At 33.0% G+C, this 15,874-nt stretch overlaps 3 protein-coding genes and 1 long non-coding RNA gene across 4 annotated transcripts; 1 reads left to right on the forward strand and 3 right to left on the reverse strand.

Annotated features, from left to right (window-relative positions):
• Positions 1-75: 75 nt before the first annotated feature.
• LOC112421360 (uncharacterized) lies at positions 76-4,160 on the reverse strand. The gene is made up of 5 exons (XM_024782878.2): positions 3,317-4,160; positions 2,728-3,169; positions 1,726-2,639; positions 410-1,633; positions 76-305 (listed from the first exon to the last, which is right to left on the reverse strand). The coding sequence occupies exons 1-5, from the start codon at positions 4,158-4,160 to the stop codon at positions 76-78; spliced, it is 3,654 nt and encodes a 1,217-aa protein (XP_024638646.2).
• Positions 4,161-5,381: 1,221 nt separating this feature from the next.
• On the reverse strand, positions 5,382-6,146 carry LOC120580039 (uncharacterized). Its single transcript, XR_005645669.1, has 3 exons — positions 5,982-6,146; positions 5,814-5,900; positions 5,382-5,687 (listed from the first exon to the last, which is right to left on the reverse strand). It is a non-coding gene; the product is annotated as an uncharacterized lncRNA (long non-coding RNA).
• A 57-nt stretch (positions 6,147-6,203) lies between these two features.
• On the reverse strand, positions 6,204-8,146 carry LOC11428043 (replication protein A 70 kDa DNA-binding subunit C). Its single transcript, XM_003604547.3, has 8 exons — positions 7,922-8,146; positions 7,566-7,833; positions 7,397-7,484; positions 7,188-7,315; positions 6,999-7,089; positions 6,779-6,920; positions 6,537-6,694; positions 6,204-6,348 (listed from the first exon to the last, which is right to left on the reverse strand). Exons 1-8 carry the CDS (start codon positions 8,144-8,146, stop codon positions 6,204-6,206), a joined length of 1,245 nt encoding a protein of 414 aa, XP_003604595.3.
• Positions 8,147-10,010: 1,864 nt separating this feature from the next.
• Positions 10,011-14,817, forward strand: LOC11428044 (probable receptor-like protein kinase At1g80640). The gene is made up of 10 exons (XM_003604548.4): positions 10,011-10,254; positions 10,573-10,743; positions 10,979-11,229; positions 11,332-11,464; positions 11,806-11,869; positions 11,956-12,052; positions 12,170-12,272; positions 13,556-13,674; positions 13,865-13,954; positions 14,255-14,817. The coding sequence occupies exons 1-10, from the start codon at positions 10,062-10,064 to the stop codon at positions 14,408-14,410; spliced, it is 1,377 nt and encodes a 458-aa protein (XP_003604596.1). The 5' UTR covers positions 10,011-10,061; the 3' UTR covers positions 14,411-14,817.
• The last annotated feature ends 1,057 nt before the right edge of the window (positions 14,818-15,874 follow it).

Below are 15,874 nucleotides of genomic sequence, written 5' to 3' on the forward strand. Positions count from 1 at the left end.
TCATCTGTTTCAAAAATAAGTAAAATTTGTGTCAATATAATAAACTATTTTGAAAATGTTCCAGAAAATGCTAAATTAGTGTATACCTGTTAATGTAGCAAAGAGTTGTTGAAATTCTGCATCCAACTCGTTGACATTGTAATTTAATTCATCATAAATCAGTCGGTTTCCAAGTTGTTCGACAATGTATCCTTCAGGATATGGAAATCCTTTGTAATCCTTCAAACTCCTTCTATTTCTTTCCATGTGCCTTTCAATCTCGGTCAATGTTAAGTTTTTAATTTGTTCTTCAGTAAGCATTAAACCTTGCACATGATAAAAGTAATTAGATGCCAAATGTAGAAATTGATTTTTACATTTGAAGATCATATAATTATTAAGAGATGATAAGCAAAAAAGGCATGTTTACCTGGATTGTTTGCCAATCTTCTTTGTTCATAAAGAATACCATCACTTAGCCATTGCCATGTTTTTTCCCAAACATGTTTTGGCCTGTGCATTGAACTTGCGATCAACAAAGTAACAAATAACAATCTAAGAAAAAGTCCAGAACCCCAAACACTTGCTTCTTTAATAGCAGCAATGTATTCCTTGTCATCCATCAAAAATCCACTTGCAAAACATGCCTCTCTATAGGTGTCGTAACAAACATTGTTAACAGTTCTGATGTCCTCATAAGAGGTTGGTCCTTGGACTTTGGTTAACATCAGTCTCAAGTAGAACAATTCTCCTGTGGTTGGTGGCACCCACATCAACCTTCCTATTGCAAAACCCCTTTTCCTTGGTGTCCAAGTACGTTTAGCTTTGACATATACAAATTTAGACACAAATTTGGCATATGTAAGTGTCTTAGCTTCAGCGTACTTAGCATTGCACTGCAGCCACGATGTAAACATCGACTCTGTAACCGAAGGTCTCAGCATCACATCATCTATATGTTCATAATCATTGAAATATACTGAGTGTTCGCCTTGCAAATGAAAAAATAACCTTTCAACAGATGGTTTTCTTCCATGAATAGGATATTTAAATATGCGCCAGCAAGCTTCGCTTGGTGAAACATATCTACAATCAAGGTACTTCTTGATTTCATCCTGACTGTTATCTGGACTTCTACTTGTTGAACCATCAGACACAACAGCTGCAGTTATTCGATCATACCCTTTGTTAATGTATTTAAAGAGATACTTGATTGAGCTGGATTGGTTGCACCACTCCATGTTTATATGAGCTTCATACTTCATTAACAAATGCGGATTATATGGAACAACTGACCGATTGTCCAATGCAATTCCATTCTTTAAAATATGACTGCCATTATCCCTTCTTCTATAGACAGGATAACCCTCATGATCAACAATACTTGATTCCTGAAATTTCTTTGGATAGAATTTAGTACAACGATCTTTGTTATTCATGCAAGGGGATTTTTTATTTGCTAATCCACACGGACCATGCATCATGTGATTGCCCACCAATGTGTACAATTGTGGATTGTTATCTGGACTTGGTATTTCAGCTGAAATAATCTTGTCTATGTCTTCTGGGGTAGGATATTTGCTTGACGGGTGCAAGAAAATAAGAAGGTGTGCATGTGGGAGACCTCTCTTCTGAAATTCAATAGTGTACATGTCTGAAATTTAGAAAATGAAATTATTTGTTAGCAAACATATGGCAATTATAAATAGGAGTTAATAGTATATTAGAGAGTTGATAGCTACTCACATGCAATGACCTTTCCAAGGAGGTGTTTTTTCGTCAAATCTTTAAGTAGTTGATCAAACTTGATTTTGAACACTCTTGCTATAATATCAGGTCTATCATGTGGTTTAAGACCTTTTGATGTTACATATCTTTGAATTTCTGGCCAGTTTGGATTGCAAGTAAAAGTTATGAACAGATCTGGAAATCCAACCGCACTCGATATCGCCATAGCATCAAAGTAAAGTTGATCCATGTACCTTCGACCACCGGTATAGCTCGAAGGTAACACAACTCTTTTACCTTGTTTTGATGACTCTGGTTGATCTTTGTTTTGGTTCTCACTCAAAGACTTGTATTTACCAACTCTTAGCTTGGATTGATTTTTCCTTAACCATGACAACCTATCAGCTTCCATCATGGTAAAGCAATCAACCAAAAACTGTAGAAATAGCCTTCTTGCACACAAGATTGTCATCGGTTCAAAAAGTCTGCTTTGTAACCTAAATGCCAACCACTCTCTAATTGTGAGATGAACCCTCTTTGGTTTTTTGCCTGTCTTTTTATCTCTGTGCAGAACATCATCTCTATACCCATCCTCACCATACGGAAACAAAAGTGGATACTGGTAGGCGAGGTATGCAGGATGAAATTCATCTATCCTTTGTAGCTCACCACATTGTGTTTCCATAATGATATCCCTTCTAGGAGCATAATCAACATCACCAAGTATAAGTGCTGCAACTTCTGAAACTGTAGGTTGATTATAGATACGTCCGTCTGTTGTCCTCTCAGAGATGAGCTTTAACTTCAAATTTTGGACATCACCTTCGCACAACCTATCGCGAGCCATTCTAAATGACTTAGCATGAACATTATTTTCATCAAGCATTTTTTGCAATGCTGCAATCATTTGTATATCCAGCTGGTTTGCATTGCTACATTAAGAACAAAAAACATATCAACATTCTATATCAATTCTAATATCATAGTTAATATTTAATAAACTATAAACTTGTTATGTACCTGAGACCTTGTAGCCGATGTTGCAATTCATTTTCTGTATCATATATATATAACTGGGCAAACTTTGGGGGACGTCCAGGCATTGGAATCATACTGCCAATTCGGTGACATGCTTGTCCTTGAATCCTAATTGTAGGTGGTCCTCTACCTCTCCTGATATTTTTGTCCACTTTAAATCCCGGTGAACTAAATGCAAACATGCTATTATACAACCTTATGTTTTGTTGGAAATGTTTACATTCTGATGAGTTCTGATCATACATCAAATGGCTGAGCAATGCAGGAGGTTTCCTTAAATATGGTAATTGAATAGTTCCATCACCACAACACAGTCCAAACTTAGGATTTGCACTTTCTCTAGATTTATTTTTCCTCTCTTGATACCACATACATGCTCCACATCGTTGACACTCTATGACAGGATCACCAATATCATAATATCCTACATGTATTTATATAAATTAGGATACTTGAATATAAGAACTAAAATAATGTTCTCAATAAATAGACATGTATTAGGAATGTGGTAAAAAATAATCAATTTGACTGCCTTCAGTTTTATCTAAATTTAAATAGTGCAAAAAACTACCTTGAGTATGGTATTGAGCACTATCTCTGAATTGACTGCCTGTTAAATCATCTTCATCAGAAGATTCACTCTCACTCTGGTGAACTGCATTGTATGCTTCGAAATCTTCACTATTAGCAGAACCATCACTCTCATCATTGATGTCAACATTTTCAGCAGCAGTTGAAGATGATGCAATATTTGTATCAATCATCTCAAATCTATTTAATAAATTTATTCCAGTCATATGAGAAGTAGAGGCTTTTCTTGGATTTCGAATCTGGAAGTTGGATGATGTTGGTTGCGTGAAATTTGGAGTTGTGGTTTTAGGCGGACTCTTTGACATTAGATCATGACTTCTAAGAATAGATGGAGAATCCATTGAAAATGGCCTTTGCTGTAATGTTGAATTTGTTCGATGATAATTTGGAGAATTGATTGGAAAAGGATGCTTTGGTCTGTAGAATGGATTACCTCTGGATGCATTTTTTGAATTTGGAACAGGACTATGCAATTGTGGCAAGCTAGTTTGTGTTCCATGTTTGTATAATGCAGAAATATTTGACACAGAAGGATTTGGATTGAAGGATGAAAACGGTCTTGCAGAGGTTATATCACTTGAACTTGGTTTCTGATTGTCTCTTATTAACCTAAATGGAGGAATAAGTTTGTGGTTCCTGTTGGTAGATGATTGTGTGTTCTGTGATGTAAAATTAGTGTTGGTGATATCAGCTAATGGAGTTGTAGAAGCTGAAAGATATGATTTTCGTCTCTTGGGAAACCTAGACAGAAGAATTTCCTTTCTTCTAAGTCGTCTTGCTTTAGCATCTTTGACATGAGCATCATCTTTTCCTTCATCCACCATGTTTGAAGTTTGAGTTGAAATGCAAAAGAACAAACTATTAGTATGTGAAATGATATTTGAGTGAATTAGCACTTTTAAACATTTTTGTTTCCCTCCATATCTAAGTAAAATGATATATTTGTAATAGTTAACATTTGAAATCTAAATTTAAAATTGATTTCAAAAATTTCACTTTCCCTCCTACTTGTCAAATGTGATTGAACACAGTCTAGAAATAAGAGATTACACCAAAATAGGCTATAGATAATTAACAAAAAAAATAAATCTAATTATTATTATAAATTGTTTATATTATTTCTTACTTGAAATCAGCCTTGGAAAGACAACATATAGATTACATGATTACATCTAGAAGTCAGATCAGCCATAGGCTTTTTTGTGTGATCACGTCTTCCAAAGCTAGAGTTTAGCTGGAAACTATTATAAAAATGATATAGAGGGAACAATTTTTGGTAGAGTCTACAACAATTGCAGCAAAGTATGGTGTACAATACCAAATCTATAATCTACTTTTTCAATCACATTTAACTTCATATGAATACATAAAAGATAGCATAAATTATTATCACATTTAACTTCATATGAATACATAAAAGATAGCATAAATTATTACTCCCTCCGTCCCTCAATAAATGACCTAGTTGACTCTGACACACATACCAATGCATATGTTTTATCTTTGATATCTTCAATTATCTAGTAAAAAAAATTATAAAAATTTAATATTTTAAAAATACTCATCGAGACGAATCCAACAACATCTTACATGATATTATTTATCTTTGTGAATTAGTATAAAAGTATGGTCAAAGTATGTCAAGTCAATAATGTATATTGTCAACTAAGTCATTTATTAAGGGACGGAGGGAGTATCGTTTTATCAATTTAAGATATTTGTAATATTGTGGCTAAGTGTAATATAATTATCATTATGTTTAGAAAACCGAGAATTTATGGTTTAATGATGTTCATTATTGAAATATGGTTAATATAATTTCATCTATATATGGTAACTAATGTTCTATAATATCTGATACTATAATGATGTAATTTTAGTAAAAAGATTATTAGGTGTCACATATATATATAAACAGTTTGTCAGTCAATATTGTATTATAAATGTAGTAGTTAATATTGCATTTGAATTCAAGCACATAAGTAGTAGTAGTCATTCAAAATAGCTTGTGAGTGAAGTCATTTAACAAAAGTCACGATGTTTGGATAGGTTAGATAATATATTACATCAGCCAAGATAAGTGCAAAAGACCAACATATGGTACTTAGATAATTGTTCAGAACCAAAGGTCAAAGTTAACCAAAAAAAGGTAGATAAAAGGTGTTCTTGTTAAGGTGATCTGATTAGTTCTTTGGCTCTAACTTGGGTTGTTTGGCAAGCTTAGTTGAAGAAAGTTGGGTTGCCTCAACATCCTGTGTAGAACCAACCCAATCAACATCTTCCTGCGAGTTTCTTTTGGGAGGAGGGGTCGCAGAACTGCAGGAAGGATCGGTTTCATCACAGAGGGATTGCTGCACAATCATTCAATGGAATATATGAGGATTCTCTATAATTTGAGTATTTTATGTAGGTTGCTAGTTGTTAAACACTTGGAAAAACTATTTTGAAAATGACATGTATACAAATAAATAACTTACAGTGTTCAAAGTATCAACAACTAACTCTTGAGACTCCTTCACTTCATCAACCTTCACCTCATCAAGAAGGGCAAGCTTTGAACTGGCCTACAATCATTGATGGAAAAAATTTAAAATATATTTGTATAGAAACTTCAAAATATTGACTACAATCACGAGGTTATATACCTCTCCCAATCCAAATTGTTTTTCAAGATTTTTCAAAAGCCCTTCATTGTCACTAATTTGAATAACAGAGTACGGACTTGATCCAGGACAAGCTTTGATTTTGAAAACCTTCTGTGGGCACACAACTTGATCCAGAATTGGGGGATAAGCCGTTGGATGAAACTGACCAATCTATGAACTCATAAACATTAGACACATATCTAAAAAGGAACAACACTATATTTAGAAGTAATGGAAAATGTTAACCTCAACCAACTGTTCTTTCAGCTCCTGAGCAGACATTCCTATTATGGATGCAACATCATTGTCCCATAACAAAAACTTTGCCTTATCATTCTTGTAAACAGCTTCAACCTCAACCCTAAACCTGAAAATAATAATGCTCATATTTTAGCCTTTAATATGAATGTGTAACTCATCTAATTAGTTAATGTTAAAGTTAGATAATTGCATAACTTATATGACCGATCGAATAATATTGAATCTGAGGTAAATGAAACTTATGTGCAACTATAACCATACTAACAAATTCTTATAAATATCAACTCTACCTACCTGGGTTTTGCTTCATCATTAATATGGTTTCCTCTACATTTGAGTTGGCCATTATCCATCCTCACACCTTTAGTACAAAAATTGCATCCATCATAGATCCATCCATATTTGTTGGCATTGATCTTTTTGATTTCAGCAATAGTTACACAAATGGTTTCCTTAAACATACAACAATAACCAAAACAGTTATACAATAGTTCAAAACAATATTGATATTGTTGATAATAGGAATAATATCTTACATGCATCACATGATTGACCTCAGAAAGAGTGAGAAAATGAGCCTTATTCATGATATCCCCTTGTTGAGTTATCTGAGATCCTTGGGTAAGTTGTGACAATTGTTGGCTTGCATTGACATCATCAATTGGAAGTTCTGCAAATCTGTGTTGAAGTATTTAAAAACATAGTAACAAATGTTCTCGAAAATTTATTGTGTAAGCAAAATTGTGTAAAACATACCTAGTCTTAAACTCAGCAATTTCAGGAATCTCAGCATTGATTATGACCTTAGTTCCAGACCAGGTATTGGTGACACACAAAGGATAAATACCTAACAGCCAAAATAGACATCAAGACACAGTATTACGATTATAACTATGGTGTAAACACTTGCATAACAATAAATAGATTAAGGATTATTATGCGAACCTTGTGCTTCTCTAGCCCTCATATGCTTGAGAACAATGAAGATTGTTTCAGGTCCATTTGCCTGGTTAAAAGCATCAAAGAATTGCTTTGCAAACTCATCCCAAAGTGTGGCATGAATCATTAGGCCACTGTATTTATACGCATGATATCAAATAAAGTTAGTATATACTTAGAATATGGATAAATTAATAAGTTTAACTAAAAACCACCTAGCATCCTTAAGAAGAAAAGTGACTGATCTTATGATTGTTCCCTTTTTATTTGTATTAGTAATATCTTGGAAAGCTCCAATGACATCTGGCAAGCACACACACACAAAAAATATAAGTGTTGGTACATCTATATGCACAATAATAGAGAAAGCACTAAAATATTAACCTATGAGCAGATCATTCCTGTAGTTTCCAGCCAGAATCTCTCCAAAGTCTTTAAATCTGAAAGAGGCTAAAGGGATGGCAGGAAAATCAACTGGTTTGATAATGGTTGCTCCTGAAACTGCAAGTCTGAAAGGATGAGTCGAAGCTTTGACCGCAACATCGTTTTTCAATACCTTAAAATTTAGCATTGTATAAGTATTGTTCTCCTTCAAGATTTCTTTCCATTTAGCAAGTTCCTCATATGGAACAGTCAGCTGGATCATGTCATTCTGCATAAATATATCTTGTCTTAATCTTGAATCATTCTTACTAAAAATGCAGTATTTAAAATAATGTATTTAAGGAATAGAATATCACCTCCTTATCAGCAATTACCATCTCCAAGTACTGCTCCTGTCTGTACTTACCAGTAACACACCAAAGATCCATGACCCTGACAGCAAGACTCCAAACATCTTTGGAGTCATTCACATCCTTCACATTGTCATAAGGACGAGTAATAGCAATCTTCTTTCCCTTGTTCATCCTAACAGTGGGCTTACATAGATTAGTGTAGTTCACAATATGAAAAACAACTTTCATCGATGATTATATAAAGAAACGTATAGACATTCAGATTGTTCATAAATCCAGCAAAATCATCAAACAACTATCATCTGCTCATCATGAAACATACAACCGGCCACAGACCAAAAAAACACAAAGATTGATGAAAGATCATAACTTTTACAAAGGATTAAGTTTTAAAAATGATAGCTTGAACCAAAAACACACACAGCTCCTGAAGGAGTTTGAAGGATTACAACAAAAACCATTAATAAACACACCAAAAAATCCAAATAAAGGCTTTTACAAACTTTTTAACTCATAAATGAAAACTTTGAAACACTTAAACTTACATGCAACCATTAATAAACGAAAATGACAAAAAGAAGAAGAAAAATAACCATTATACTTTTACAGATCTAAATGTTCTTCATAAAATAGATTGAAAATCACCAAATAAATGTGTAACAATCAACATGCATCACGAAAGGAAAGCGGAATACGGAGGAAACAAAACGAAATTGATTTTTCATACCTTGGAGGGAGGCAGTTGGATCGATTTTAGAAGAGGAAAGCAGATTTTAGAAGATGCTTGCGGTGACCGGTTTGATTCTGAGAAGAATATTGAAAGTTAAGAGAGAGTGAAAATATACAATAATGGAGTAGTTTTATCTCACTGCAACTGATATGATGGTGAACAGTTTGGTTTCCTTCTCAATGAAGAAAAAAGGGTATAATAGGAGGGAGAATTGTATAGCCGTTGGACAATAGGGAGTAGCTGCAGTAATTTGCACTAATTAGTCCAAAAGTGGTTTTGACAGCCATAATAGACATATATAACCTTGTAAATGGTAAGTGAAAAATTTACTGCAAAATCAGGCATGGGTAAATAAGTAAAAATGGTAGTTACTTCCTTTCATATATTGTAAGTTGATTGATTAAAAAATAATACATTGCCACGAAAAGTTGACATTAGGTGAATAATAATAACACTAATAATAATGGATATATAAGGGTTGCGTAATTCAATTGGTTTGAGATAAAGTCGAAAGAGTTGGAGATCTTAGATTTAAACTCAATTGATATTACTTTTAAAAGTAAAATATGGAAAGATATTTTAGACGGTCAACTAATTATAATCGTGTCATCATTAGTAACGCTTGACTTTAATAATTACTTTTAATGTAAAACATGGATCATGTTATCTTGTGTCAAGGGCACAAGTTAAGTAAAAATATAATATTTTTATGGGTCCTGCTAACCGGTGCCCTCGGGGCACTGGTTAATCATACCATAAAAGGGAATTATTACCATAAAAAGAAACTGTTTTTGACATTATTATAAATTAATTACATAATTTCAATGCATTAACTACTATATAGTTTCCTTTTTCATACCCTTAACCAGTGCCCCGGGGGCACCGGTTAGCATTTCCCTATTTTTATATTGGAAATGATAAATGTTAAAATTCTAAAAAGTTGACTGCACAATTTTTAACGTATATTTTTTATATTTGGTTCAGCAACTTGTACTCGGTACGTACATGTTAGCAATCAACATTCTCCATAACAACTTTTTGTTATATTAACCATCCTTTTGAGGGAATAGAATTCCGTTAATCCAGAATTCAATCAAAAGATAAATAGTTTAATCAATAATTGTTCAACCCTAAAATCAAACTTAAATTCTCTCAAACGATTCATCCTTTCAAAAATTTCATTAAGTCTAATCACATGCTTAAAACATATAGAATCATGATTTGTTAAAAAGAACATTTATATTCACTATGTATCAAAATTAAACTTAAAAAAATATATCAACTAAAAAGTGAGTACTATTATTGTTTTGAAGCTAAAAAAAAAACAGTGTGTGTGAAGACTCAAAGATACAAAAATACACATTCACTTTCAAGTGGCTCACAAACTCTTACTTGTGTCCCTGTGTGCAATGCATGTGTGTTCCTTTTCATGTTCCATCTATCTTACATGTTTTCATAGAAACAATGAAAATGAAGCTTCTTTTTATGTTCTTCCTTATTCCTCACAAACCCATTTGGATTCTTGCCTCTATAGTAGACCCTCTTGTTCCCTCTCCTCAAATTTCACCAATTCTTACATCAATCGCTGTATCTGCTTCCTCTCCAGGCACATTCTCTCTCTCTCTCTCTCTCTCTCTCTCTCTCTCTCTCTCTCTCTCTCTCTCTCTCTCTCTCTCTCCATCAATTCAAATTAAAAAATCATTACTTTAACTAAATGCAAATAATGTTTTGTGGTTTTTTTTTTAGGCCATTGTTAGTGTTTTTTGCTATTTCTCATTATTTGGATAATTAAATCCTACCCTTTTTTCTTAAACTCTCTTAAATTGCTATTAATGGTTTGAAATTTGAAAAAGTTTTAATTTTTATTTACAATGTATTTGATTTCATGCTTACTTGGTATATACTGTATGTTGATATTGATCAGATATTCATGTGGGGGATGAACATCAAAATATGGATTCACACATGAAAAAGGTAATGGCTTTTGTGGCAGCTAGCACTGGACTTGGTGCTATCATTTTGTGTTTGTTAAGCTTCTGGATTTTTTACATCAAGTATTCTTCAAAATCCAAAAAGAAAAACCTTCAAAACTCAGGTATTTTGTGTTAAATATGGTTATAGTCCCTATAATTATCTCGAATTTTGTTTTAGTTCTTGTATCGCCTTTTTAGTCCTCGCAAATTGCAAAAATTGTGTCTATAGTTGTGATTTTTGGGGACTAAAAAGTGGTTACATAGATTGAAAACAAGAAAATGTAAATTTTGTGTTGATTAAGAGTTGTCTGAAAATTTGTTGCTTTTTTTTCCCTGTTCTGTTTTTTGTATGTCTAGATGGTGAAAAAGGGCTTCGTTTAGTTCCATTTTTGAGTAAATTCAGTTCTGTGAGGTTGGTTGGTAAGAAAGGGTGTGTTCCAATCATTGACTATAAGCAATTAGAAAAAGCCACTGGAAATTTCAAGGAAAGTAACATCATAGGTGAGGGTGGTTTTGGATGTGTTTACAAGGCTAGGTTGGATGATAATTTAGATGTTGCCATCAAGAAGTTGAACTGTGAATGTCAATATGCTGAGAGAGAATTTGAGGTAATTCTTGCTAATAATTTATTTATTTATTTTGTTGACTTAATTTTCTTTTTTAATGAAGAGTTGGAAAAAACTGTATTGAATAGTTGGATGAATTTCCAGAATGAGGTGGATTTGTTAAGTAAAATTCAACATCCAAATGTAATTTCTCTACTGGGCTGTAGCAGTAATGAGGATTCAAGGTTTATTGTCTATGAGTTGATGCAAAATGGATCATTGGAAACTCAATTACATGGTAAAAATATTGTTTCTGATATCTTATTTTATTGGATTTGACTCTTCTAAATTGCGCTCTTTCGCTTTTAAGACTAATATAAGTGATTATAATCGTTACGGAAAAATTTCACCAATGATTGTTATGTCAACCTTTATAGCACCGACATTTCAATTTGAAGGTGTGTCTGTTGTCTGATACGTGTCTGTTGTCTGTTAAGTGTCAATGTCCGACACAACTAACTTTCGTGGTTACATTCAATTATTGTTATTATCTGATAATAGAAGACTCGTATCAAAAGTTAATGAGGTCAATGATAAAATAATACTAATCACTATTTTCCAAAAATTGATTATGTGAAGGACCATCTCATGGCTCAGCATTGACTTGGCATATGAGGATGAAGATTGCTCTTGACACAGCTAGGTGACCTTCTTTAATCAATTTCCATTCCTTTCCTATGTGCTCTAATGTCTATGTTTCTGAACACACTATTGATTAATGTCAATCAGAGGTTTAAAATATCTGCATGAGCACTGCTACCCTGCAGTGATCCATAGAGATCTGAAATCTTCTAATATTCTTTTAGATGCAAACTTCAATGCCAAGGTAAAAAAAGAAAGACTATGTTGAAATTCATGTATAAATTATTTTCCTTATATTGCTATACATTTATTGTGTTCACATTTATTTCTTTGTGACCCTATGACTTGTTGGTGAATTCAGCTTTCTGATTTTGGTCTTGCAATAACTGATGGGTCCCAGAACAAGAATAACATCAAGCTTTCAGGCACATTGGGGTATGTTGCCCCAGAGTATCTTTTAGATGGTATGCCAGCTCAACTTAGTACAATTTCATGCATATGCATTGGTCATACAAGTTGATCTATGAATGGTTATTTAATACTCCCTCCGTCCCATAATACTTGACACAGTTGACCTTATTACGCATGCCAATGCATAACTTTGAGCTTAAATATCTTGAATTATATATCATAAAAAATTATGAAAATTTGATATTTTGAAAATACTCATCAAGACGAATCAAACGACATCTTATATGATATTATTTATCTTTATATATTAATAGAAAAATACAGTCAAAGTAAGTTAGGTCAAAATTCAAATGGGTCATCTATTACGGGACAGAGGGAGTATATAGTTAAACTTTCAACAGACCAGATCTAAGATGTTGCTTTTTTTAATACCCTTATGCATGATGCATTAATTGTGTATGGTGGTTAAGGTGGGTTTGAAAGGGAAATGGCATGCAGTTGGAATACTATGTATTCGCATACTCAGTATTCGGTACATTGGTGGCTGTTTGGTCAAGTTCGGACAATCTAGAAAATATGCTGATTTTTATTTTTATTTCAAATCTAAAATACCAAGTTTAAATATGAATTGTTTAATCTTGATTCAATGGTCATTGATGTGTTGACTCTATGAAGGCACAATATTCTGACCGCACGCAATCGAGATCCGTTTGAAAGGTATGAACTGTGCATCTTGTGCTCGTATGGGGCATGTACCTATTAAATTAGAGGAATGATATTTTGACAACCAATTTCCAACAACTTTTAGTGACAACTTTTACATGTCAGTCTCATATGTATCATTGCTCTAGGTGCTTCTTGTCAGTGATAACAAAATATTAATGATTATAATAATAATAATAATAATAATAATAATAATAATAATAATAATAATGAAGAAAAATAAACAATATCTTGAGAGTTGGATCTAAAATTTATGCACAACTACTGTGACAGCAAGCATTAGTGAGGTGGAATTGATTCTTGTCTGAAAGATGGGAAACGTTAGAAGGTTTTTTCTAGATCAAACACCTATAAGCATTATATTATTCAGTTGAAATTTAATTAAATTTTAAGAGTTTCCTTTTTGTTAATTATAGTCATATTTTAGCATGAGGTATAAATGAAATGGATCACATCTGCAATGATTTTTGGAGAACATGGAGAATTAGCAAGCAAGGAACCAAGCGGGGTCTTGATTCAACAATTAAATTAGAAATAATGTGAAACTCATCCATAAAAAAAAAAAAAAATTGAATTATTTACTAAGGAAACTGCATTCAAATTATATTTACAGGTAAATTGACAGATAAAAGTGATGTGTATGCTTTTGGAGTTGTGCTTCTTGAGCTTCTATTAGGAAGAAAGCCTGTGGAAAAACTTACACCATCTCAATGCCAGTCTATTGTCACATGGGTATGTGTTGTTTGATCTGATTAGTATATGTTTGTTTTGACGGCGTGTGTCCACTTTGTAGCTTCTCAATATTCACGTTGAAACTGACTTGAAACACAAGAAAGAATAGATGAATGCCGAACAAACATATTATTAGATATGGTTGATATGATAAATGAATGATAATGAGCTATTTTTCTTCTAATTGCAGGCCATGCCACAGCTCACAGACAGATCCAAGCTTCCAAACATTGTGGATAATGTGATTAAGAATACAATGGATCCTAAGCACTTATACCAGGTTTAAGAATCTCCGAGTCTAAACACAAACTTATCGAGTTTATATATAAGTTAACTGAGAAAACTTCTAAAAAACTGACAAGGAGGCTAATTTTATCTTTTGTGGTAATCAGTTGTTTAACAATACTATTATCACAAGATTTTTTAAATACTGTCTTTTTAGTTATTTTTTTTTAAGAAACTTGTTCAAATAGGCTCATAAACCTAAAACCAGGTTCCTGCTGGAGTTATCGTTGCTCTACATCTTCAATTTTTTGCAGCATTCTGCTTAACTACCACATGGAATTTGTGTACTTTATAGGTTGCTGCTGTGGCTGTATTATGTGTGCAACCAGAGCCGTGCTACCGCCCTTTGATTGCAGATGTTCTACACTCCCTCATCCCTCTTGTACCTGTTGAGCTTGGAGGAACACTCAGAGTTTCACAAGTGACGCAGCAACCTAAGAATTCTAGTTAACATAGTCATCATCGATTTCAGACAACATTCTTCTTGCATTGAGAATTCAGGCAATGTTTTCATGATGCTGCCAAATGAATGATTCTTTATCAAAGCTCGGGATTGCAGACAGATTCATAGCCACATTGTTCATGTATGCGGTCTAAGAGTTTGACCATGAAACATAGAAACGTTCATAAGGGAAAAGGGTAGGCCCAAATATGAAGAGCTTGGGATTGTTAATGATAAATGCGGAGTAGATTTTAGTTTTGATTTCATGAAAATATTTGTGTATAGTGAAGTGATTTTGTGGAACTATGTACTGGTCAGAGAGGATCTGATTGTCTTTCATTACCTCTTCTGACTGTATGTAATTCAATAATACCGGATTACAAATAATTCATATAGAAGCTACTTATTCTGCTAAAGTCGCTTGTTGTGTTTTCTTTGCAAGACATAAGGAATTTCTTTAAGAGGTAATTTGTTTAGAGTTCGGACATCCCATATCATGAAAATTGTGTCCATAATTCATGTGATTCAATTGTATTGACAAATCATGTGAACCATTGTATAGTACCTCTAATATTGACCAACAAAGTATCCGGAAACTACACAGTTAGGGAAAACATGCATTCATGTAGTCAATGAGTCGGAATCTTACGTCGGAATTAAAAAATAAACTTGAATTGTGGGTAGGGCTAGCAATGAACCGAACCAACTCGAAAATAGTTCGAAACTTGATTCGACAATTATCTCGTTGAACCTGATTCATGAAACAAATGAGCCGAACTTGAGCTAAAAATACCAAATGGGCCGAACTTCAGCTAAAAATTAAGTTTGTTAGCTAAACGAGCTGAACATTAACTATATATAGTTCGACTCGTTTGATTCATGAACTAACTCGATTACTCGATTATATATATATATATATATACACACACACACTTTAAATTTATACCTTAAACTTTACTTTTTTATTTAAAAAAAAAATTATGTATCGTTATTTTTTCCATCGTATTTTAAACATATACCTTCTTGACCTTTTCACTTCCCTTTAAAAAATTAAAATTTTAAGTTATTACCATACACCTCTTTCCAATTCCAACGTGTAGGCATTGTAGTCTCCAACATTGAACCTTTAATTTACTCTCTTTTCCAAAATATTAATTTACCCTCCTTTCCACTATGAATGAAAAGATAACCTCATATCCTTGAACTTTCCAAATCTTTCCTTCATTTTCTCCAAATTTAGATACCCTATCTTCCAAAAACATTAACATTGTTTCCTTTTCATTTTCTGGTTTCACTAGTCACTTGAAATCATAGGTGAAGTTTTGCTCTACCTTTAATTTATAATCTCTTCATAATATTTTCTTTTCATTTTATTACTTTCTTCATTATGTTTTGAGTGATCTAAGTTAATCAACGATAATGGATAAAAAGAAGGCAACAATGAATGTTGGTGGAAATAAATAATGGTTTTTG

Source organism: Medicago truncatula, chromosome 4 (genome assembly GCF_003473485.1).
Source record: "Medicago truncatula cultivar Jemalong A17 chromosome 4, MtrunA17r5.0-ANR, whole genome shotgun sequence".
Taxonomy (NCBI): domain Eukaryota; kingdom Viridiplantae; phylum Streptophyta; class Magnoliopsida; order Fabales; family Fabaceae; genus Medicago; species Medicago truncatula.